The sequence below is a fragment of the Salmo salar genome, chromosome ssa21 (genome assembly GCF_905237065.1).
Source record: "Salmo salar chromosome ssa21, Ssal_v3.1, whole genome shotgun sequence".
Lineage (NCBI taxonomy): Eukaryota > Metazoa > Chordata > Actinopteri > Salmoniformes > Salmonidae > Salmo > Salmo salar.
In genome coordinates, this window is record NC_059462.1 from 33,864,129 (window position 1) to 33,887,446 (window position 23,318).

At 42.6% G+C, this 23,318-nt stretch overlaps 1 protein-coding gene and 2 long non-coding RNA genes across 3 annotated transcripts; 1 reads left to right on the plus strand and 2 right to left on the minus strand.

Moving 5' to 3' along the window:
- Positions 1-1,629: 1,629 nt before the first annotated feature.
- Positions 1,630-3,101, minus strand: LOC123729564 (uncharacterized). The gene is made up of 2 exons (XR_006761209.1): positions 3,053-3,101; positions 1,630-1,929 (listed from the first exon to the last, which is right to left on the minus strand). It is a non-coding gene; the product is annotated as an uncharacterized lncRNA (long non-coding RNA).
- Positions 3,063-3,682, plus strand: LOC123729563 (uncharacterized). The gene is made up of 2 exons (XR_006761208.1): positions 3,063-3,209; positions 3,599-3,682. It is a non-coding gene; the product is annotated as an uncharacterized lncRNA (long non-coding RNA).
- Positions 3,683-13,246: 9,564 nt separating this feature from the next.
- On the minus strand, positions 13,247-23,152 carry LOC106579758 (guanylate-binding protein 1). Its single transcript, XM_045704700.1, is given in 13 exon segments — positions 13,247-14,018; positions 14,020-14,181; positions 14,335-14,459; positions 17,279-17,381; positions 17,614-17,826; positions 17,939-18,219; positions 20,357-20,599; positions 21,110-21,321; positions 21,785-21,894; positions 22,042-22,109; positions 22,112-22,165; positions 22,336-22,559; positions 22,851-23,152. Coding segments are annotated over 12 exon segments (2,067 nt in total). The 5' UTR covers positions 22,508-22,559; positions 22,851-23,152; the 3' UTR covers positions 13,247-13,694.
- Positions 23,153-23,318: the final 166 nt, after the last annotated feature.

Below are 23,318 nucleotides of genomic sequence, written 5' to 3' on the forward strand. Positions count from 1 at the left end.
GTGAGTGAGTAGGCTGCATAGATTTCATGACAAGAAGCTCAAAAGACGAAAACGTCATTGTTTTTTTTTTTTGTAAATTGAAATTTGCTATCGTAAATGTTAGCAACACCTCCGCCTTTGCCGGATGCACGGGGGGTATGGTCACTAGTGTAACCAGCGGGTGAGGCCTCATTTAACACAGTAAATTCATCAGGCTTAAGCCATGTTTCAGTCAGGCCAATCACATCAAGATTATTATCAGTGATTAGTTCATTGACTATAACTGCCTTGGAAGTGAGGGATCTAACATTAAGTAACCCAATTTTGAGATGTGAGGTATCACAATCTCTTTCAATAATGGCAGGAATGGAGGAGGTCTTTATACTAGTGAGATTGCTAAAGCGAACACCGCCATTTTTAATTTTGTCCAACCTAGATCGAGGCACAGACACGGTCTCAATGGGGAAAGCTGAGCTGACTACGTTGACTGTGCTAGTGGCAGACTCCACTAAGCTGGCAGGCTGGCTAACAGCCTGCTGCCTGGCCTGCACCCTATTTCATTGTGGAGCTAGAGGAGTTAGAGCCCTGTCTATGTTCGTAGATAAGATGAGAGCACCCCTCCAGCTAGGATGGAGTCCGTCACTCCTCAACAGGCCAGGCTTGGTCCTGTTTGTGGGTGAGTCCCAGAAAGAGAGCCAATTATCTACAAATTCTATCTTTTGGGAGGGGCAGAAAACAGTTTTCAACCAGCGATTGAGTTGTGAGACTCTACTGTAGAGCTCATCACTCCCCCTAACTGGGAGGGGGCCAGAGACAATTAATCGATGCCGACACATCTTTCTAGCTGATTTACACGCTGAAGCTATGTTGCGCTTGGTGACCTCTGACTGTTTCATCCTAACATCGTTGGTGCCGACGTGGATAACAATATCTCTATACTCTCTACACTCGCCAGTTTTAGCTTTAGCCAGCACCGTCTTTAGATTAGCCTTAACGTCGGTAGCCCTGCCCCCTGGTAAACAGTGTATGATCGCTGGATGATTAGTTTTAAGTCTAATACTGCGGGTAATGGAGTCGCCAATGACTAGGGTTTTCAATTTGTCAGAGCTAATGGTGGGAGCCGTCGGCGTCTCAGACCCCACAACGGGAGAAATAAGCTTTTTGTGCATATGGAACATTTCTGGGATCTTTTATTTCAGCTCAAGAAACATTGGACCAACACTTTACATGTTGCTTTCATACTTTTGTTCAGGAACTTCTTCTTTGGTATAATGGCGGTCTGCAAACAAAGGTTATAGGTGCATGCCGCCACCTACTGTATTGGCTGTGTATTAGCCTTCTATTCTGTTGTATAAATTAATTACACTTTATGAACAAATTGCCCTACCGACTCACCCTACACCCATTAAAACCTCATCACTATTCCACTACTTTGGCCCTATCTGATCCCACACTAGGCCTGTAGCCTGGGAGTACGGGCACTATCATTCAAAACACCTTGCAACTTCTGCAGTAAAATCTTATACCCCAAGTACTTCTCTGCAGCTGCCACTACAACATCTATCCTCTCTGATTTATGTTCCATTCCTGCGGTACAACTGACAACCATGGCCATGAACGCCAAAAAACCTACCTTACGTTATTCCTATAGCTCTCTTTTGACCTCAGCCTCCTCTTAGGATCCATCACCCTGGACCCATCTTCCTCTACTACTCTCTTCACTGCCTCAGAAAATACACCTTCTGCACTACTCTGACCCTGGCAACCTCAACCTGCCTTTCTTTCACCTCAGATCTCCAGCACCATGGGTGATGAGTGGGTAGTAAAGACGTGCCATATTCTTACTTTGTTCTGGGAGTAGGACATAGTGCTCTCGAATGTCCCCATTTCAGACTGCAGGTTGTCCACGCTCATCTTCTGGACCAGTGTGCTTCCTGATGACAGTGTGATCTGGAGGAGAGGGGTGATTATCATCATGGATACCCTTTATTAGGCCCTTTATTTAATTCCCCATTTTACCTTATGATCGCTGGAGACAAATGTGAAACCAGTCATATGAAGGCAAACTGAAGCATATCAACATATCACGGTAGCCACCGTCACTTACCACAGACATTTATAACAGTGACTTTGGTGTTCGTTTCCTTACATTTTGCATCATTCCATGACATTGTCAGTTTACATTTCTTTACTTTGTCACGTTTGTGTGGTTGTTCCTGAGCATCACTAGCAATAGTGGATCATATTCGGCTAACGTATTACAAATTGTGCAATAATTTGGGACATGTAGCCTATTTGAATCATTTTGGGACGCAGACCATACAGTAGCAGTTTAAACCTGGAGCACGGCTCACAACGACTGGACCGTTATCATCACAGTTCTATGATTAGTGAGGATTATTAGGGTAGATTTATAGGACTACTGTTCTATTCCGATTGTACACCTTTCTCCCATTCCAATATTTCATGGATTGAACGATTGAATATGGAAACTTTCAGTATTAATCAAATCCCTGTATTTTTTATTTACCAATATATTTTGTGCGTAAAGGCTCTCCAAACCATTTTTTTTTAAATTATTATTTATAAATACTTTTCTAACCTTAAATAATATACAAGATCAGAGTATTTTTAAATCTACCAATTTGTGTTGAAAAGGCAATGAATATGTGTACATTTCCTGAGTCTGAATCGGCCCATGATGATTGACTTTATAAAGTGATTCTGTAACTACGACCACTTCCATGTCCTCGGGTCAATTTTGGGAATTTTATAAAAAAAATAAAACAAATACAAATATTTGTATGTTAAGTTCACACTGGAATCATCCCATACTTTTTTAAACACCTCTCTATCAAATATTTTAGCTACTTTTCAGATGCATTTTATACCTCAATTTTGCCCTTGTCCCTGACCCAGACTTTTAAGCTTCTACTATGTTTTTCTATGAGAAAACATTAATAATTAAACATTATATAATGTTATGTACTACAGAAATAGTCAATTAAATAAAATCTATATCAATATTTATTGTGAGTATGCCCTTTATATTGTTTTTTTACACAAAATATACCTGTGCTTTGGGAGTGGTGTCATTGCCACCACTGAGGACAAATTCTTCAGACAAAGTTTTCAAGAGAATGTTAATTTAGTTACCATGGAAACATATTGTGACACTGAAGCACATAGCTGCAGTGGACAGTTGTTCCAGATGTGATGGAAAAATCGAGGTAAATATTGCTTGTGTAGAGAATATTTTAATTGTCAGTCATTTCCAAACAGGCTACAATTTCTTTAATTTGTGGTAGAACTTTTGCATTTCTTTGGTATTTTATGTATTTAGTGTAAACGATATGCTTGCTGTAACACTAATCAAAGTATGCTAAGCTGTCTGTCAATTTTCTCCAGAAACTGTAGAAATGCCATCTCCATCACAGTCATTTCCATCACAAACCTAAGTGTGGTGGAAATAACAGAAAGTGGTGGAAATGACACAAATCCATTATCTTATTCGTATTTACATTACTTTTTTTAATCATGTTTTAAATGAATTGAATCTAGAAAATGCTCCAAGGTGTGCACAAGTGGAAAAATAAGTAGTATTTGTGTTTATTTTTAGAAGATGCCACATAAAACAGCACAGAGGTCACAGACATATAGAAACAAACAAAAAACGGATCCTATATGATACCAGGAACATCTGCAAAAAGACAGGGAGAGATACTGGAAGAAAAAAGAGAAGGGAGAAGTGAAATCTATCTCTGAGCTTACAAAGTGAGAACAAAGAAACAAGAGATGGCAATGGAAATGTAACCAACGGAATAGAAGACAAACTTTAAAGAGAACAGTTGCAATGCAGACCTACCTACCAGAACATGAGGCTAACTTACCTGCCCCTGATGGACACCCTGATACCCCTTCCTCATCGTCTGCAACATGAATGAGAAGTCGAATACTTGCTGGAAGGAAAAAGGTTGGAAGAGGTCGCTCGAAAGCATACAGAGATCATAGTATGACAAATGTCAAACTTGATAATGCTTTGCGGAAAGCTGTGAAATACAAAAAAAGGTATGATCGACTGAACAAAATGAAGAGACAAGATTCCCCAAAAACAAAGACAAAACAGCAAATGAAGGGAACTCCGAAGAACTTGAGAAGGATTTTATTGTTTCAAAATGCCATCATTGCATTGAGTTAAAACAAAAGTATAAAAAAAATGTGCAGTGCCAAGGACAAACAAGTTGCTTCAAAAATGCTCAGAGGCAACATCCTGAGAAAGTATGGCCTGGTCAAAGCTGCAAACAGAGAATTTGGATTTTCAGCAAAAGCAATGTGGGCAAATGAAAACAGGCCATCAAGTCTTCAATACTCCAGGAAAAATCAGTGTAACAGAATTAACACTGCCGCAGAAGAGAAAATCACTAGATTATATGAATGTGATGACAACAGCAGAGCAACAACAGGGAAAAAGGACACACTAACGAGGAACAAGAAGAACAAGCAGAAGCGCTTCTTGAATGGCACAATTCAGAACCTTTATCAGAAGTTTAAGAGGGAATATTCAGAAATTCTAATTTCCTACTGTGAATTCTGCAAAAGACGTCCTTTTAGGGTTGTCAAGCCAACAGTCCAGGATAGGGACACGTCTGCAAAACCCACGCCAACCTCCAGTTCATGGCGGACAAACTACAGTATCACAAAGTGATCAGCTGCAGCAACATTGAGAACGTTTTTGAGTCTTTGTGCTGTGAGAACCTGAAGAAAGAGCTCATGTATAGAGAGTGCTCCCTTTGCCAAGCAAAATAGCTTAAAACATCTGACATTGATGCTGGTGAGCAGACATGGTGGTTTGAGTGGAAAAACAAAGCTGGAAAGAGAGAAGAAAAACAGAGGGAAACATGGAGAAGTTCACTGTACATTTGACAGTAAAAAAAAGGTATGTGGCACACTGCAGATTCTATTGGAGGACTCCAAAGGATTGAAAGAGAAGTTGGGGAAACACTTGTACAACATTTGACACCAATACTGAGAGAATTAAGAGAATCTGGGGAAAGAGATCATTGTGCATATTGACTTTGCAGAGAACTACCTGTGTAAATACACCAGTGAAATCCAGGCAGTTCACTTTGGTGATTCTCACAAGCAGGTGATCCTCCACACCTGTGTTGGATATACCACAAATGATATAGTTTCACTTTGTTCACTGAGCTCTATGCGGCATTACCCCTCTGCTATCTTGGCCCATCTCTCAAAAACACTGGCCTACTTCCTTGAGCCCTGCCCATCGGCTACTGCTGTAACAAGGGTTGTATAAAGGGGACCAAGGCGCGGCGTGTAGAGTGCTCATACTTTTCTTTAATGAAACACTTAACCAAAAACAACAAAACGACAGCCTACAGTTCCGTCAAGACATTTGACAAAACGGAAAACAACTACCCACAACAACACATGAAAAACAGGCTGCCTGAGTATGGCTTCCAATCAGAGACAACGATAGACAGCTGCCTCTGATTGGAAACCATACCTGGCCAAAACATAGAAAACGAAAACATAGAATGCCCACCCACCTATCACACCCTGACCTAACTAAACAAGAAAAACAAAGCTCACCTAGGTCAGAGCGTGACAACTGCTTTACACTTTGTGAGTGATGGGCCTACAACGCAGTATAGGTCTGAAATGTTTAACAATGGTTGTTGTTCACAATGTTTGCAATAAAATATTGTTTTCATATGTTTTTGTTTTTACATAGATGTCATTTTCACCACACCTTGTCATTTCCACCACACCTTGTCATTTCCATCACAACCCATATTTTGAGGTAAATGAGTATATTATGTATAATTTACATACATTTATTTGTTTTATATGGAAATCATATGGTTGTTATCATAATCTCACAAAAAGGTTGGGTGGAAATATCTTATTTTTCATGATAAATAAATGTTTTCAGCTGTCACCAAGGCAAGTTTATACATTCAGGCATCGTGTTGAATTATTATTATTAGGAAAACCTTAAAAATCACTTTAAATAATATTCAATACAAGTTCATGTACAAATTTATAAGAAATCCGTTATAAATCAATTGTATGATATTTCATTTTCAACTAAAATGGATGTTTAATGACGTGATGGAAATGACATTTGTCTATGGCTGTCTGGGAAAATGATAAAAAATATATAAATTCCTGAATAGTACGATGGCAGCCATCATCAGATATAGTTTCTAGACAAATCAAATACAAGTACAATACTGGTAAAATGGTGTTTGAATAAGTTTTAATTTCTGAAACTTTGCACGGCCAAAAGTGCCCGAAGTTGCATAATCACCCAATAAAGTCATATAGGGCCAGTTTTCCAGACACAGATTAAGCCTAGTCCATTAAGCCTAGTGCGGGACTAAAAAGAGATTTTCCATTCATCATTTGTATTTATGTTTTTTGGTCCATGGGACTGGGCTTGATCTGTGGCTGAGAAACCGCCCCATAAGGTTTGGCTTCATCTAGAAAAGTGTCAATAAAAACCAAGGCGAACATAATCTGTTTCTTAATAGTGTGACCCTATGGTTGAGAGAATGCCACTTCCTTTTCCTACCATTAGTGTACTGTACAGTGTTGTAGACATTGCAAAGGTCATTGGATTTTCATTGAGCCCACACATTCACACCCCTTAATAGTGTGTCCAAAGGCAAGGGTTATTATGGGTAGGTTATCCATATGGGTTGAGAGAGCGAGAGAGCGTTTTCTGTTATTGTGGATGTGTCTTCCTGTGGCTGCTTACATATTGAACACAAACTGTAAATCCAGTTTTACATCCAAATGAACATCAAAGACCAAAGTATATATTCTAGGACCTGAAGGAATAGCTACTGTAGAAATTGCCATCATAACATTTTCAGCAACCTATCTGAATGACTCATCGCACTGCTATTGTCCCACTGCTATTACGGCTATTGTGGTCCCGTGTGGCTCAGTTGGTAGAGCATGGTGTTTGCAACGCCAGGGTTGTGGGTTCGATTCCCGCAGGGGACCAGTACAGAAAATGTATGAAATGTATGCATTCACAATGTCGCTCTGGATAAGAGGGTCTGCTAAATGACTAAATTGTTTTAAAAAATGTAAAATTACAAGGCTAATACAAGGTGACTCAGTAAATAGGAGAAATGTTGCTGGGGCAACAGTTGATTGAATGCACTGCATTTTCCCCAAGGGAACTTCAGGTGTGGCGTTTGTTATTCAGAAACACACAATGCGTGAGAGAGAATCCATGGCCGTAGCAATGGAGAGAAGTCATGCAGAAGAACAACTCCTGACTTGTTATAACTTTCTGGTTGTTAAGAGTGAGATTAACATGATTAAATTAGCAAAATATGTATAGGTAATCAAATTTTAGAATTCAAGATCAACACAGGAGGAAAAGATTGACAGAGAGTGAGTTAAAAGACCAATCTTAATCGTGTTAGCTAGCCAAATTCAAATTTGTCAACTAGCTTACCGTCAAGTTCCAACTGTTTACTGGTGGTAACCATAGCAACATGGCCACTGAGGCAGCACTAGCAGCAGAAGCAGAGACTAATAGATTTCTCCCCCTTTTTTTGAATTTCCTGCAGGAATTGGCATGGAAATATTCAGTCAATCATATTTCTCAAATACCTGAGCCTGTGAGTTCAAATATACTTTTATTACGACATAAGAAAAGCCGAGCTAGTTCATGAAAACAACTAACTTTCCAGTCTTGGCACATACTTCTTATAAATTTTTCCTCCTTACATCACACCCATAGTAAACTCCTCTTAATGACTCATCCCCTCTGGCATTTAGCCACCGTTATCTTATTGCCTTGCACTAAGTTTAGTTTGGTTTCATATTAGGGCATGAAAACAGTAGAGCCACAGCAACAGTTCAAAAAGACAGACATGTTCTCGACTAAGACAGGTGAGTGCATGTAGGACCAGTCCTTGGCACTTTACAGAAATAACCAACATGTCATCCTGCTAACTCCTCTGAAAGGGACACCCATGTTCTGGAAAAGACCCAAGCGGTGTAACCATAGCAACAGTATATCAGGCCATAACACAGTTACAGGAATAACAAGTCCTGTCCACACCACGACAGGTGCATGTCTAATGGTGTCTAATGACCCAGAGCACATATAGAGTGCACTAGTTTTGCTGACTATCCTGAAATGTATAATGGCCACACATGTTCTGGAAAATTCTCAATAGAATCAAATCAGAGAACGGAAGAATCAATTTTAGACACAGAATTCTGAGGGAGAAGCCGGAAACTTTATTTGCCGACTGCTCACACAACAGGACTGTTGCAAACGTGTTATTTTACACAGACCACACTACTGCCTGGCATACAGCTGTAACCAGGCATTTCAGCTATGCGACAAAGAAAGGCATCTGCAAGAGAAGGCAAATCCACATTTTTGAGGACAGTGAGAAGGATCAGGAAAACAGGTTTCTGACGGTAAACGTACCAGAACGGCACTGTCATGGTCCAGGGCAGTGAGGCTGCACTCAGCTCTTTTGTGCAAGATAGCGGAAACAAAAAAAGACAAGGACAGCACCCCGACCTCTCCCCTCACCTCAGGCACCCCAACAGCAGGAGCCCAGGCCCACACCTACACCCACACAACAGGTCTATCCTCCCCCTGCCTGCCTACCACCACCAGAGCCAAGACCACACTACCATCAGCCTGCTGAGAGACAGGCTGGCTCTGTTAGATGTATGGGTTATTGAGCTACACCACCTCGAGCCCAGACACAGAGCTACTACAAGACCAGATCAACCAGTGCAGGACACAGCTGAAGAAATCTGTCCAGGAGCTGAGAGAGAGCCTTACCACAGCTCTTGAGGAGGTAAAGGCCACCATGAGGAGAGAGCTAGTGCAGGTAAAGGAGGAGATGGCAAAGGAGTTGTCTGTCATCAAGAGGGTGCTGCAGCACAGAGAGCAAACTGTAGAGACTCCTAGATAGAAGCTGTAGCCCCTCACCACTCCTAACAACCCCACTGACCCACCTTCACCCACAACCCCCATACCAACAACCCTTTACCCACACCCCCAGTCAACAAGGAGGCTCACATTGGGACACCTACTACAGAGAGAAGCTCTCTGCCCCCCTTGACACACCCCCACACACCCCTCCTTGTACACAGGCCCTGTGTACCCCAGCCCCAGACCGTAAAACCCACTGATGTGGCCATCGTCATTGACTCAAATGGGAAATTCATCCAAGAGGATAAACTCTTCCCCCCACCACAAGGTGTCCAAAATATGGTGTTCAAAAACACAGGATGCACTCCACATCCTGTCCCAGTCTGACTTTGGCACACCAGTCCACATTATTATTCACACCGGCAACCTGCGAGAGGAGCAGGAGAGAGTAGGCAGCTCTGGTCAACAGAGTAGCAGAGAGGGCCTTGAGTGGCTCCCCAACTCCCACATCACCATCTCCACTCTGCTGCCCCGCAAAGACTTTCATCCCCATACCATTCAGAAAGTCAACGCTGACATCACCAGAGGGTGTGGCCTACTCCCGAACGTGCACGTTGCTCAACGCCCAACAATCACCCCAGAGCATCTGCACGACCACTCCTACCTGAGGAAGCAGACAGTAGGGATGTGTGCCAAGTCTCTAAAGGACGTAGCACTTGGTAGACAAACACCCCATGCCGCAGAGGACCACCCAGAGACCCCTACCAGACCACTGCACCACCAAGGATCACCAGGCCCTCTCAACACCCCACCAGACCCAGCGCACCCCACAGACCCAACCCACCACCAGAGCATCACCACATCCATCGGCTTAGGCAGACTGGACCGGGCCCAGCCTACTACCCCGCGTCAGACCACCACCTCTACCAGACCAGAGAGGAAGCCCCACGGCCCAGACCTGGCCCCCCACCACTCCACAGGGCCCAACAGCAGGACCAGCGCAGCTACGCAGAGGTCGTCAGAGGACAGGAGAACCCTGTAAGATTAAGTGAGATTAAACAGCTCCTCCAATACATCTGCACTAAACTGCACTAAACACGCGCACACGGACACACACACACATGCACCTATTGTACTAAAAGTTTACTTGTTCAATGATTAGGAATATATATATACAGTTGAAGTCGGAAGTTTACATACACTTAGGTTGGAGTTATTAAAACTCGTTTTTCAACCACTTCTCACATTTCTTGTTAACAAACTATAGTTTTCGCAAGACGGTTAGGACATCTACTTTGTGTATGACACAAGTAATTTTTCCAACAATTGTTTACAGACAGATTATTTCCCTTATAATTCACTGTATCACAATTCCAGTGGGTCAGAAGTTTACATACACTAAGTTGACTGTGCCTTTAAACAGCTTGGAAAATTCCAGAAAATGATGTCATGGCTTTAGAAGCTTCTGATAGGCTACTTGACATCATTTGAATCAATTGTAGGTGTACCTGTCGATGTATTTCAAGGCCAACCTTCAAACTCAGTGCCTCTTTGCTTGACATCATGGGAAAATCAAAAGAACTCAGCCAAGACCTCAGAAAAATAATTGTAGACCTCCACAAGTCTGGTTCATCCTTGGGAGCAATTTCCAAACGCCTGAAGGTACCACGTTCATCTGTACAAACAATAGTATGCAAGTATAAACACCATGGGACCACGCAGCATTCTTACCGCTCAGGAAGGAGACGCGTTCTGTCGTCTAGAAATGACACGTACTTTGGTGCGAAAAGTGCAAATCAATCCCAGAACAACAGCAAAGGACCTTGTGAAGATGCTGGAGGAAACAGGTACAAAAGTATCTATATCCACAGTAAAACGAGTCCTATATCGACATAACCTGAAAGGTCGCTCAGCAAGGAAGAATCCACCGCTCCAAAACCGCAATAAAAAGCCAGACTATGGTTTGCAACTGGGGACATGGGGACGAAGATTGTACTTTTTGGAGAAATGTCCGCTGGTCTGATGAAACAAAAATAGAACTGTTTGGCCATAATGACCATCGTTATGTTAGGAGGAAAAGGGGGAGGCTTGCAAGCCGAAGAACACCATCCCAACCGTGAAGTATGGGGGTGGCAGCATCATGTTGTAGGGGTGCTTTGCTGCAGGAGGGGAGTGGTGCACTTCCCAAAATAGATGGCATCATGAGGATGGAAAATTATGTGGATATATTGAAGCATCATCTTTGAGACATACTTGAGACATACTTCCAAAGTTGTGGCAAAATGCTTAAGGTAAACAAAGTCAAGGTATTGGAGTGGCCATCACAAAGCCCTTATCTATATCCCATAGAACATTTGTGGGCAGAACTGAAAAAGCGTGTGCGAGCAAGGATGCCTACACACCTGACTAAGTTACACCAGCTCTGTCAGCAGGAATGGGCCAAAATTCACCCAACTTATTGTGGGAAGCGTGTGGAAGGCTACCCGAAATGTTTGAACCAAGTTAAACAATTTAAAGGAAATGCTACCAAATACCAGAACATCCAATCAATCAGAATAAAACAAATCACAACACAGTCAAAACAAAACTACATTGCTTACTGGGAAACACAAGCACAAGCACAAAGCACAATGCAGTGCTATCTGGCCCTAAATCGACAGTACACCGTGGTTAACTATTTGACCTTGGTTACTGATCAAAACCTTAAAAAAAACCTTGTCAAAGTACAAGCTCAGTGAGCACAATCTTACCATTGAGAAGGGTAGACACAGGAAAACCTGGCTCCCTGTATAGGAAAGGCTGTGCAACCACTGCACAACAGCAGAACCTGAGACAGATCTGCATTTCCTGACAAAATGTAAAAAAATATAAAACAATTAGAGTGTCATTTCCCCAAAGTTGAAACCCTCATTCAAGGTTTCAAAGACCTCTCTGATGAGGATAGACTACCCATCCTGTTGGGGGAGGATGCAGAGAGCCGTGGGTTGGCAGCGCACTACATTGCTGCCTGCCATAAGATGAGGGACAGACCAATCAACCTGCACATTTCCTCTACTGTATGCTTATTGTTATTGTTCAATGTATGGTTATTTTGACCCTTGGTTATTATTGTTACCGTTGTCCTGTTAACAATTTTATTATTATTTTAATATTGTAAATATCCAAAGTAAGCTTTGGCAATATGTATATTGTTACGTCATGCCAATAAAGCAAAGTGAATTGAGAGAGAGAGAGAGAGAGAGAGAGAGAGAGAGAGAGAGAGAGAGAGAGAGAGAGAGAGAGAGAGAGAGAGAGAGAGAGAGAGAGAGAGAGAGAGAGAGAGAGAGAGAGAGAGAGAAGAGAGAGAGAGAGAGAGAGAGATTACCGAAGGAGAGCAGGACCTGTTTGTTGAGTTGTTGGCCAATAGCATACTCCATGGTCAAGCTGGTCGACCAAACCACACCTCTCATTATCATATTTCCCAGGATGCTCTGTTGCAGTTAGATTTCTTAAAAATAGTTTGTTTCCATATGTGTTTTTGCAAGTACATTGATTGATTTATTAATCAATGAATTTATTTCATGCTACACAAAGATAAATAACATACTTTTTTTCTAAACTAATCCAATCTGTAAATTGGATTTATTGCACCGTTACTGAAATGGTTGTTCCCAATTAGCTGGTTTAGGTAGTCTCTTTTTTTTTCCTTTTTGTTTATCCTGACAGTCATTCTAAATGTAAATTGTGGGTGAATAAAAGTTTAGGGTCCAAAACACAGTAAAGGCTGGTCACCAGCAAACCACATCAAAGGCTGGCCACCAGAGAAAACACAACAAAGGCTGGTCACTAGACTATGCTGGTCTATGCTGTTTTTTTCAGCAGGTTATAGGACAGTATATCTGTTTATCAAAGTAAGGTGGATAACTCCTTGGTCCTGCTTTGTGACATTCCCATCAGGTCTTGATGTGCGTGGTGTGTCCAAGCAGCACACTAATGAAGATCAGTAGTTTATATGAAAATCATTCCTGCATGTCTCGTCCTGGCCCTAAAGCTGATCTGGGTACTGATCATCTGAGTAGAGATGTGTTCATATCATTCCATAATTACAGTTCCTCTTGTTGTCCTGCTGCTGATGTACACGTTTGTATTTGATTAAATTTATATGAGGTGACTGAAAGACAGGATGTGTCTCTTTTTCACGTGAATGCTTGTGCTTATGTTTCCATGTAGAGATTCAGCTGGTGGTGTTCAGTTCATCAGTTCTCCCCATTGATCAATATCTCTACTAAAACAAGTTTAGCGTCATCCTTAACCCGATCAGAGAAAATGTGAAAAGTTATCAAATAGAGATGAAGCAAGGTTTATTCAAACAACAATCACAATTAAAAAACATGATAATGGTCAACCCTTAAGTGAAAAGCGCATTGAAGATGAGCAGTTCCATTCTAGCTTTACGTGTAATATAGAACAACACATTTGACCTCGACAAAGTTCAGCAAGCTCAATTATTTTACCCTACATCCAAGAACAAAACACAAATCTTAATGCTCCAATTTTAAGATGAATCTATAATAACTTTTAAATATGACGTAATATTATCAGAATGAGAAATCAATGGTTAGAAACTGAAGAACTGACGTCTGTGAAGTCACAGCTGGTTTGGCCCCATTGTACAGCAGTCTTTCTGTTGCACTATTTCCTAGTAGTTTTACTGGGCTCTTCTGGTTAATGATGAGACTGGAGAAAGGGGTGGCTGCTGATCTGGACCATTGACCAATCTCTGGTGAATCCTTTAGACCTCTGAGCCAGGGCTTTTGCCAGTTGTACCTGTGTTGACTTTGGGCAGAGTTGTGTCTTTAGAGTTGCCAACTGCTCCTGTTTTGAGTTTGGGCGTGGCCATCTTGTCTTGCTCGAGTGTCATGCGCTCCTTATCAGGGATATTGTCAACCGCACCTGATTTGAGATTGAATCTGACCTGCTCCTTGAACACAATCGCCTTGCGTTGCTCACGGGCTTTCTTATAGTTAAAGTAGTGACCTAAGCCATTGCTGACACTCTCCATGACACCCTGTGCTATGGCTCTGAAGTTACGAGACTGCTCTTCCTTCTCCTTGCGCGTTAGCCTCCTCCTTCTCTCTCAGGCTCTGTATCTCCTCCTTCATGGCTGCCTCTTTCTCTGTGAAACCCTTAGCCATCAGCTTTTCCTGCTCATGGAGCTTGCTATCTAGCGCTCTCTCCAACTCCTGTTGCTTCTCTTTCGCCTCCTGGACCATCTTAGCCTAGAATCACAGAGGGACAACATAACAAGCAAGCTGTATCTTCTCAAAGACTACTGTGTTTACCTCCCTCAATTACTACAATCTGTGGTTATAGTTAAAAAATATAATTTTATGAGACATGGTATACTATAGGTTCCCAGTGTCCTTACATACCTCTAGCTGACAGATTCCCTCCTGATGACTCCTCTCCCTCTCCTGGATCAGTTTCTCTAACTGGTGCTGTTTCTCTGCCTCCATCTTCACTGCCTGTTCAGCCAGGGCTCTCTGCTCTTGCTCCTCTGTGTCAGAAAAGACAGTAGCCAATGGCTATTTCTCAAGTGCAAACTGATTGATTCATGGTCTGAAAACCATTTGAACACAAATGTGGCCCAGTATCTGAGATAAAAGTAAGATGAGCGTCCTTGATGTCTTTCATTTTTGCATTGTTGCTTTCCTTTGTTTTTCTCTTTTGTTAATTGTGTTGGTGGCTGGGGGGGGGGTGACGTCCTGGATGGTTAAGAGGCAGCTGTCGGGAGAATGTGGGGGGATCTTGGAGGGTTAGAGGTTGGGAGCTTGGGTCGATAGGTGGCTGGTTCGGGTCCCCATTTTGTCTTGGTGGAAGATCTGTCGACGTGCCCTTGGGCGGTGCTTGGACCCTGGTTGATATTGTGGGTCGCTGTGGATGGGAGCCTGTTAGATGACTGAATGTAATGTAAATGTTGAGCGGCTTCACTGCAGGTAGATTGGATGTTCAATTAAAAAAATATAATAACAAAAGGAGGTGCGTCAGGCCACGAAGGCATAAATGGGGTTTTCCAGATGCGAGTCAGTAACAGACTACTACTACTTACATTAACACTAAAAGATTCAAAGTGGATTCAAAACAATTTATTTATAAACTGATATGCATTTTATATACAACTTCAAATGATAATATCCAAATGAATCATATTTTGCTTCAATAGACAACGTTCTCAAAGAATATAAGACCAAAAAAGAAGACTGAACAAAAATATAAACGCAACATGTAAAGTGTTGGTCCCATATTTCACGAGCTGAAATAAAATATCTCAGACATTTTCCATACACATAAAAAGCTTATTTCTCTAAATTTTTTGCACAAATTTGATACATCCCTGTTAGTGAGCATTTCTCCTTTACCAAGATAATCCATCCACCTGACAGGTGCGGCATATCAAGAAGCTGATTAAACAGCATGATCATTACAGAGATGCACCTTGTACTGGGGACAATAAAAGACCACTCAAATGAGCAGTTGTCACACAACACAATGCCACAGATGTCTGAAGTCGAAGGAGCATGCAATTGGCATGCTGATTGTAGGAATGTCCACCAGAGCTGTTGCCAGAGAATTGAATGTTCATTTCAGTATGTCTAACCGGCCTCAACACCGCAGACCACGCGTAACCACACCAGCCCAGGACCTCCACATCCACTTTCTGCACAAACTGTCTCAGGGAAGCTCACCTGCATGCTCGTCGTCCTCAATAGGGTCTTTACCTGACTGCAGTTTGGCCACCTTCAATGACCACTGGCATGCTGGAGAAGTGTGCTCTTCACGGCTGAATAACAGTTTCAACTGTACAGGGCAGATGGCAGACAGCATGTAGGGCGTCGTGTTGGTGAGCGGTTTGCTGATGTCAACGTTGTGAACAGAGTGCCCCATGGTGGAGGTGGGGTTATGGTGTGGGCCAGCATAAGCAACGGACAACAAACACAATTGCATTTTATCGATGGCAAGTTGAATGCACAGAGAAACTGTGACGAGATCCTGAGGCCCATTGTCGTACAATTAATCCGCAGCCATCACCTCATGTTTGAGCATGATAATGCACGGCCCAATGTCGCAAGGATCACAATTTTTGGAAGTTGAAAATGTCCCAATTCTGGGATGCTCTGGATCGACATTGTGTTACAGTTCCTGCCAACATTCAGCAACTTCACACAGCTATTGAAGAGGAGTGGGACAACATTCCACAATCAATGGACTGATCAACTCTATGCAAAGATGTGTTGTGCTGCATGAGGCAAATGGTGGTCACACCAAATACTGACTGGTTGTCTGGTCCACACCCTACCTTTTTTTTAAGGTATCTGTGACCAACAGATGCATATCTGTATTCCTAGTCATGTTAAATCCATAGATTAGGGCCTAATGAATTTATTTCAGTTGATTGATTTCCTTAAATGTAATTCAGTAAAATCTTTGAAATTGTTGCGCTATACTAGTACAGTGATAATTTCACCAAAACCTGTAAATACATATACTGTATAAGAAAAATAATACATCACTCTTGCATATGAAGCTTATACTGATTCTAAGCTTGGCTATCAACTTGACTTTTCGCTTTACATTGCAAGATAGAGCTAACAAATGTGTACATGCGCAAGTAATACACAATGTTTCTACTTCATAAAAGCTCCCCTCATGAGCTTATATTGAAAGAAAGTGTTGGCAGCATCCACTCCAAGTCGAAGAACAGGCATGACTGTAGACTCAAGGAAACCGCCTCCTTCCTTCTCAGGTGTGTTGCTCTTCTTGAACTCCTCTATCTCCTGTCTCATTAAGTCAGCCTTCTCCTTGTGGCCATTCTCCAGCAGATCCTTCTGCTCCTGCATCTTGCACTCCAAGGCCCTGTGGAAGTCCCGTTCCTGTTGCTTCATCTCCTCCTTCATCTTCTCTTCCATCTGCTTCAACTTCTCGTCTTTGCTTCTGCGATCGTCCTCCATGGTGCGCTCCATCTCCAACCGTTTCTCTTCAGCAGCCTTCTTCTCCTGCTCCAACACAGCTGATCTCTCCTTCTCCTCTGCATGGTCCAAAAGAAGAGTTGAGGTAGGAAAACACTCTAGCTTCTGGACTACTCATGTTCTCTCTCATATGGAGTCAACAGACAGCCACTGATCTTTTCCATGTTCTGGAGTAGGCCATAACTTTTAGGTTAAACTTTAGCCCGCATACGTACTCTTTCAAACATCCCAGATCTATGTTGACTTCATGCAAGTGCAAGTTATCACATATTTATTGTGAGAAGTCACTCCAACCAGAAACCTGAATTCAAGCAGAAAATAACATCCCAATGCTATATTTTGGACTTACCGTGGATCTTTTTCTCATTTTCTGTCAATTTTTTGTCAGCTTGTAGGATGGAATTTTTCTCTAGACTCTTCTCCTTCAGGAACTGCTCAAGAATCTCCTCAGCCTGCAGAAAATACCCCAAAAGGCAACATGTTTTATCATTGATTGATGGCTATCTGTTTCTGGTATGATGCTGCAGATGGAAGCTAATGTGAATCATAACAGTAACAGAGATTGATAGAAACAGCAATCCATTTACGGAATAGAAACTAAGTGGATCGGCCTGAAAGATGAGAACAGCTCGTGTTTAATATGGATTTTTTGATGAATGTTTCAGCCCTAGAAAGGATTCTTACCCTAACTCCTTTATCAGGCTCGGCCCGGTATTGTGCCACCATGTTGTCATGGTGATTGCAGTAAAGCTCATATCCCCCAGGTGTAGCGTAGATCCCCTCCTTAATCTTCTGGGCCATCGGAGCAGACAGCTTCTCCAGAAGGGACGCACACTTCTTCTCTGAGGCATCCTCGTTCTGGATGAGAAGGTCAGCGTAGTGCTCTGCAATGGCCACCTGCAGGAGTCAAGACTGTTTTAGGGAAGAATTTGTAAAAAGTGGTCCTTGACAGAGTTAAGAACTAAAGCAGTGTTTGTACCAGGCACAGATCTGAAATGATGACCCTTACCGCCAACGCTTTCAAGAAATCCCCATTTTCGTCTTTGAAGGATCGTTTCATGAAAGCCTGCGTGGCCTGGTGGTCGGAGCGGAGGTGATGAGCTGAAATCTGACCCATGGCCACAGGGAATAAGGCCTTCACCTCCTCCATGCCCCTCTGGTATACTACCTGGCCCTCATCCACAGCAGCCTGGTTCTCAATTTGAGCCATGGCCAGCACTGCATTCTCCAGACAGGGCACAGAGCCTTTGGCTATGGTCTCCACATAGGTGTTAACCAAGTGGCCGAGCACTGCAATCAGAGAAGAGGTGGGAAGAAAAATATAAGTGTATACATTTGGTGGTACAATAACATAGGCTACATTTAAAAAAAAAATGTATTACACCTTTATTTAACCAGGTAGGCTAGTTGAGAACAAGTTCTCATTTACAACTGCGACCTGGCCAAGACAAAGCAAAGCAGTGCGACACAAACAACAACTCAGAGTTACACATGGAATAAACAAGCGTACAGTCAATAACACAATAGGAAAAAAAAGAAAGTCTATATACACAATGTGTGCAAATGGCATGAGGAGGTAAGGCAATAAATAGGCCATAGTAGCGAAGTAATTACAATTTAGCAAATTAACACTGGGGTGATAGATGTGCAGATGATGATGTGCAAGTAGAAATACTGGTGTGCAAAAGAGCAGAAAAGTAAATAAAAACAATATGGGGATGAGGTAGGTAGATTGGATGGGCTATTTACAGATGGGCTATGTACAGCTGCAGCGATCGGTTAGCTGCTCAGATAGCTGATGTTTAAAGAAAGTGAGGGAAATATAAGTCTCCAGCGGTTTTTGCAATTTGTTCCAGTCATTGGCAGCAGAGAACTGGAAGGAAAGGCGGCCAAAGCAGGTGTTGGCTTTGGGGATGACTAGTGAGATATACCTGCTGGAGTGCATGCTACGAGTGGGTGTTGTTATCGTGACCAGTGAGATGAGATAAGGCAGAGCTTTACCTAGCAAAGACTTATAGATGACCTGAAGCCAGAGGGTCTGGCAACGAATATGTAGCGAGGGCCAGCGGACGAGAACATACAGGTCGCGGTGGTGGGTGGTATATGGGGCTTTGGTGACAAAACGGATGGCACTGTGATAGCAAACTGGATGCAGCCTGAGTAGAGTGTTGGAGGCTATTTTTTAAATGACATCACCGAAGTCGAGGATCGGTAGGATAGTCAGTTTTACGAGGGTATGTTTGGCGGCTTGAGTGAAGGAGGGTTGGTTGCGAAATAGGAAGACAATTCTAGATTTAATTTTGGATTGGAGATGTTTAATATGAGTGGAAGGAGAGTTTACAGTCTAGCCAGACACCTAGGTATTTGTAGTTGTCCACATATTCGTAGTCAGAACTGTCCAGAGTAGTGATGCTGGGCGGGCGGGTGCGGGCAGCGAACGGTTGAAAAGCATGCATTTAGTTTTACTAGCGTTTAAGAGCAGTTGGAGGCCACGGAAGGAGTGTTGTATGGCATTGAAGCTTGTTTGGAGTTTGTTAACACAATGTCCAAAGAAGGGCCAGATGTATACAGAATGGTGTCGTCTGCGTAGAGGTGGATCAGGGAATCACCAGCAGCAAGAGCGACATCGTTGATATATACAGAGAAAAGAGTCGGCCCGAGAATTGAACCCTGTGGTACCCCCATAGAGACTGCCAGAGTTTCGGATAACAGGCCCTCCGATTTGACACACTGAACTCTGTCTGAGAAGTAGGCGAGGCAGTCATTTGAGAAACCAAGGCTGTTGAGTCTACCGATAAGAATACTGTGATAGACAGAGTCGAAAGCCTTGGCCAGGTCAATGAATACGGCTGCACAGTACTGTCTTTTATCGATGGCGGTTATGATATCGTTTAGTACCTTGAGCGTGGCTGAGGTGCACCTGTGACCAGCTCGGAAACCGGCCTGCACAGCGGAGAAGGTACGGTGAGATTCGAAATGGTCAGTGATCACTTTATTAACTTGGCTTTCAAAGACTTTAGAAAGGCAGGGCAGGATGGATATAGGTCTGTAACAGTTTGGGTCTAGAGTGTCACCCCCTTTGAAGAGGGGGATGACCGCGGCAGCTTTCCAATCTTTAGGGATCTCGGACAATACGAAAGAGAGGTTGAACAGACTGGTAATAGGGGTTGCAACAATGACGGCGGATAATTTTAGAAAGAGAGGGTCCAGATTGTCTAGCCCAGCTGATTTGTACGGGTCCAGGTTTTGCAGCTCTTTCAGAACATCTGCTGTCTGGATTTGGGTGAAGGAGAAGCTTGGGAGGCTTGGGCAAGTAGCTGCGGGGGGTGCGGAGCTGTTAGCCAGGAGGAAAGCATGGCCAGCCATAGAGAAATGCTTATTGAAACATTCAATACATCTGTGCAGAATCTGCTGATATTTGACTTACTTCTCCCGGTAACTTTGTGGCCCCCTTTGACAGTTTTTGTACGGCTCTCCTGGAAAATGAAGCGGCAGAAAGTATCTGCAACCTTTCGGAAGCTTCCACACAGGTCAGCTTCGTCCATGGAATCCAGATGGGGCATGTTGGCAGGAGTTGTAGGGGTGGGGAATACAAAGCACTTGCGCGAGGGGAAGTAGTTCCGGATACACTCTCGTGGGAGGTTGTACATCAGGTTCTTTTTACCCCCACCTGAATGATAGTCAGCGTTCACCATTACAGTTGACATTAATCTATTTTTAGGGCCGGTTTCCCAGACACAGACTAGGCCTTGTCCTGGACACAAAAGTGTGTTCATTGGAGAATCTCGTCTGGAGGCCTAATCTGTGTCTGGGAGACTGGCTCTTAGTTCACCATCCAAACACACAATCATTAACAGACAAGCATATACAGAGATATGCTTAAATTAACATGAGGCAGAAGACTTTATGTCCAATAAACAAACTGGATAAAATAATTGTGTCATTTGATTTATGAGTGTGTTTGATTATGAGTGTAATCCTACAATACATTTCCATAGGAATGATTTTATAACGTGTAATTTAGCAAGTGTCAGAGCAAATATCAATCATCTTGTTTCTCAACCCCTATGCTCTTTGTGAGATAGTGATTGTTCCAACTGAATAATTGTTCATGGGGAGCTCTATTCTAGAGACATTGTGCACAGTTGATCATTGGGGTGGTGGCTAGTGCTAATGTCACCTTTTCTGAGTTCCAGGGAATGCTCCAGATACTCATCTTCGGTGACGTTTCTATCGTCGATCTCGAGTAGTAGAGTGAAATCTCTGATGGCCCACACAAAATTCGGAAAGAACTGCACAAACTGGGCGTCCCCTCCTTCCTCGTCATCGTGAGAGGATGAAGCTGCACTGGAAGAATTCACCTTGATCCGCTCTGTCAGCTCACTCACATATCTATAGGGCCGGTTGAGGATTGAATGATAAAAGCTACCAAAGTTTTAAAAAATCACATTTGTCTACATTGACATGTGACTGCTACAGTTGTGCAAGGACTTGCTATACAACAGCATACGAGCAGTTTCAGTTCATTTTTGAATGGACTGTGTCCACATGCACTGAGTAACCCCTAAGGGAATGGATCCAACAAAGTACAGTGTGTTGAATAATCTGCAAACACATAATTAACGCTGTCAGTAACACAATATATTGCTCCAGGTCTATAAGGACATGTTGCTCAGTGTCCAATATATATACAAACATACAGCACTTTCACTTTCAATATGAGAGGGAGTTCTAAGAAATGGCCCGGTTGGTGGAAATATCCCCTACCCATGTGACCTGTACACCTGTTAAAGTCAACAGGAGAGGAAACAGGGGAGGTTTGCCATGGGGAAATAGATATTGGTTTAAAGGATACTGGAGGTTCTCCACGGCTTGATTGTCGATGGTCCCTCAACTGTTGTAGACCAGAGTACTGCTTAACAGAATGGCCAAGGAGAAGATCCAGGCATCATTCTTAGAATCTCCCTGAAACAAGTATGACAACAGCAACATGCCTATTGGTGATATGGCTAAATGTAATGAAATTATTTAAAATAGATTTGTGTTTAGATATGTGTTCACTGTGCTGATTAGTAATGTGAATTGTTAAGAGACTGAACTTTGACCTCTCACCTTCTCCACGTCCCCCAGCCCCTCTGTATCCAGCAGCACCAGGGTGTGGTCTCTTTTTTCAGGGTGAGGCACCACATCCAGATTCCCTTAGTCTTGGATTGGATGGTGGCTCCCAGGGCAAAACCTAAATCAATGTTTCAAAGACCATTTTAAGAAAAACATTATGCAATACAATTTATTTCTAAACCAGTGTACTGATTAAAAAAAACATTTCATTGGGCATTGACTATTGAGGTACAGCTGATGGTCAAAGCAGTCTGTACATTTTGATTTGTTTCTCAGCATCAGTCTCACCTTTTCTCTTTCCAGCCAGCTTGTTCATGAGGTAAGACTTGCCGGTGCGGTACAGCCCGACCACCGCCACCACTATGACTTGCTGGTTCAGTCCCATCAGGTACTTGATGGCACCAGGAACTACATGAAGCTCGCCATCGGCGTTTTCGACCAGGCACATTGGGGAATCCATGGTCAAGTGATTTCACAGGATGATCAGCCTACAGCTCCCACAAATAGTCAATCTATAATAAAACTATTAATTAAATATAGTTCAGGCGAATTATTTATAAAAGTTCATTATCGATTCCTTCTATAAATTAAGCTCACAATGTGAATATAGTCTAGGACTACTGAATAAGCTATGCAAATATATTATTAAAAAGATCTGCACCATGAAACAGCTTACAACATACAACATTCAGTTGAAGTGAAGTTAAATTATTATCCAATGTCAGCTTCAATTTCTTTATATAATTCGTCTGCAAAAATGTAATGGTTTCCTGCTATGGTACAGCATTCGTCGGTCTACTTACATAGGAGTCGTCTCCAAAAATCCTCTCCAAACCAACTGCGGTTAATAATCGCAGAGGAACAGCGTCCTGCTGGCTATATATTTGCTGCGAAACAGAAAGTGAAAGTTGCCTAGGCTATATATTTTTGTTCACTTATTGTCACCAGTCCAATAAGAGATTGAACTGACGCAAGCTACTTTTTAATTCATCAACAAAATCTTTCAAAATGGAAATGCAATAGAAATATTCAATTGTGAATCGCGTTATTGAGCCAATTATCGAGCTATTGTTCAACTAGGAATAATGCCACTTTCACATGGTGGTCGGAACTAGAAACTGGAGAGAAAAAAAACACGGAACTCTGAAATCTCCGACTTCCGTGCGTTCAATTAAACTGGGAAATCTGGAGGAAAAAAACGAGCTCCGACTGAGATTTATTTCCATCTCGGAATTCCGAATCGGGAAATCGGGCCTCTCTCCAGAACTCCC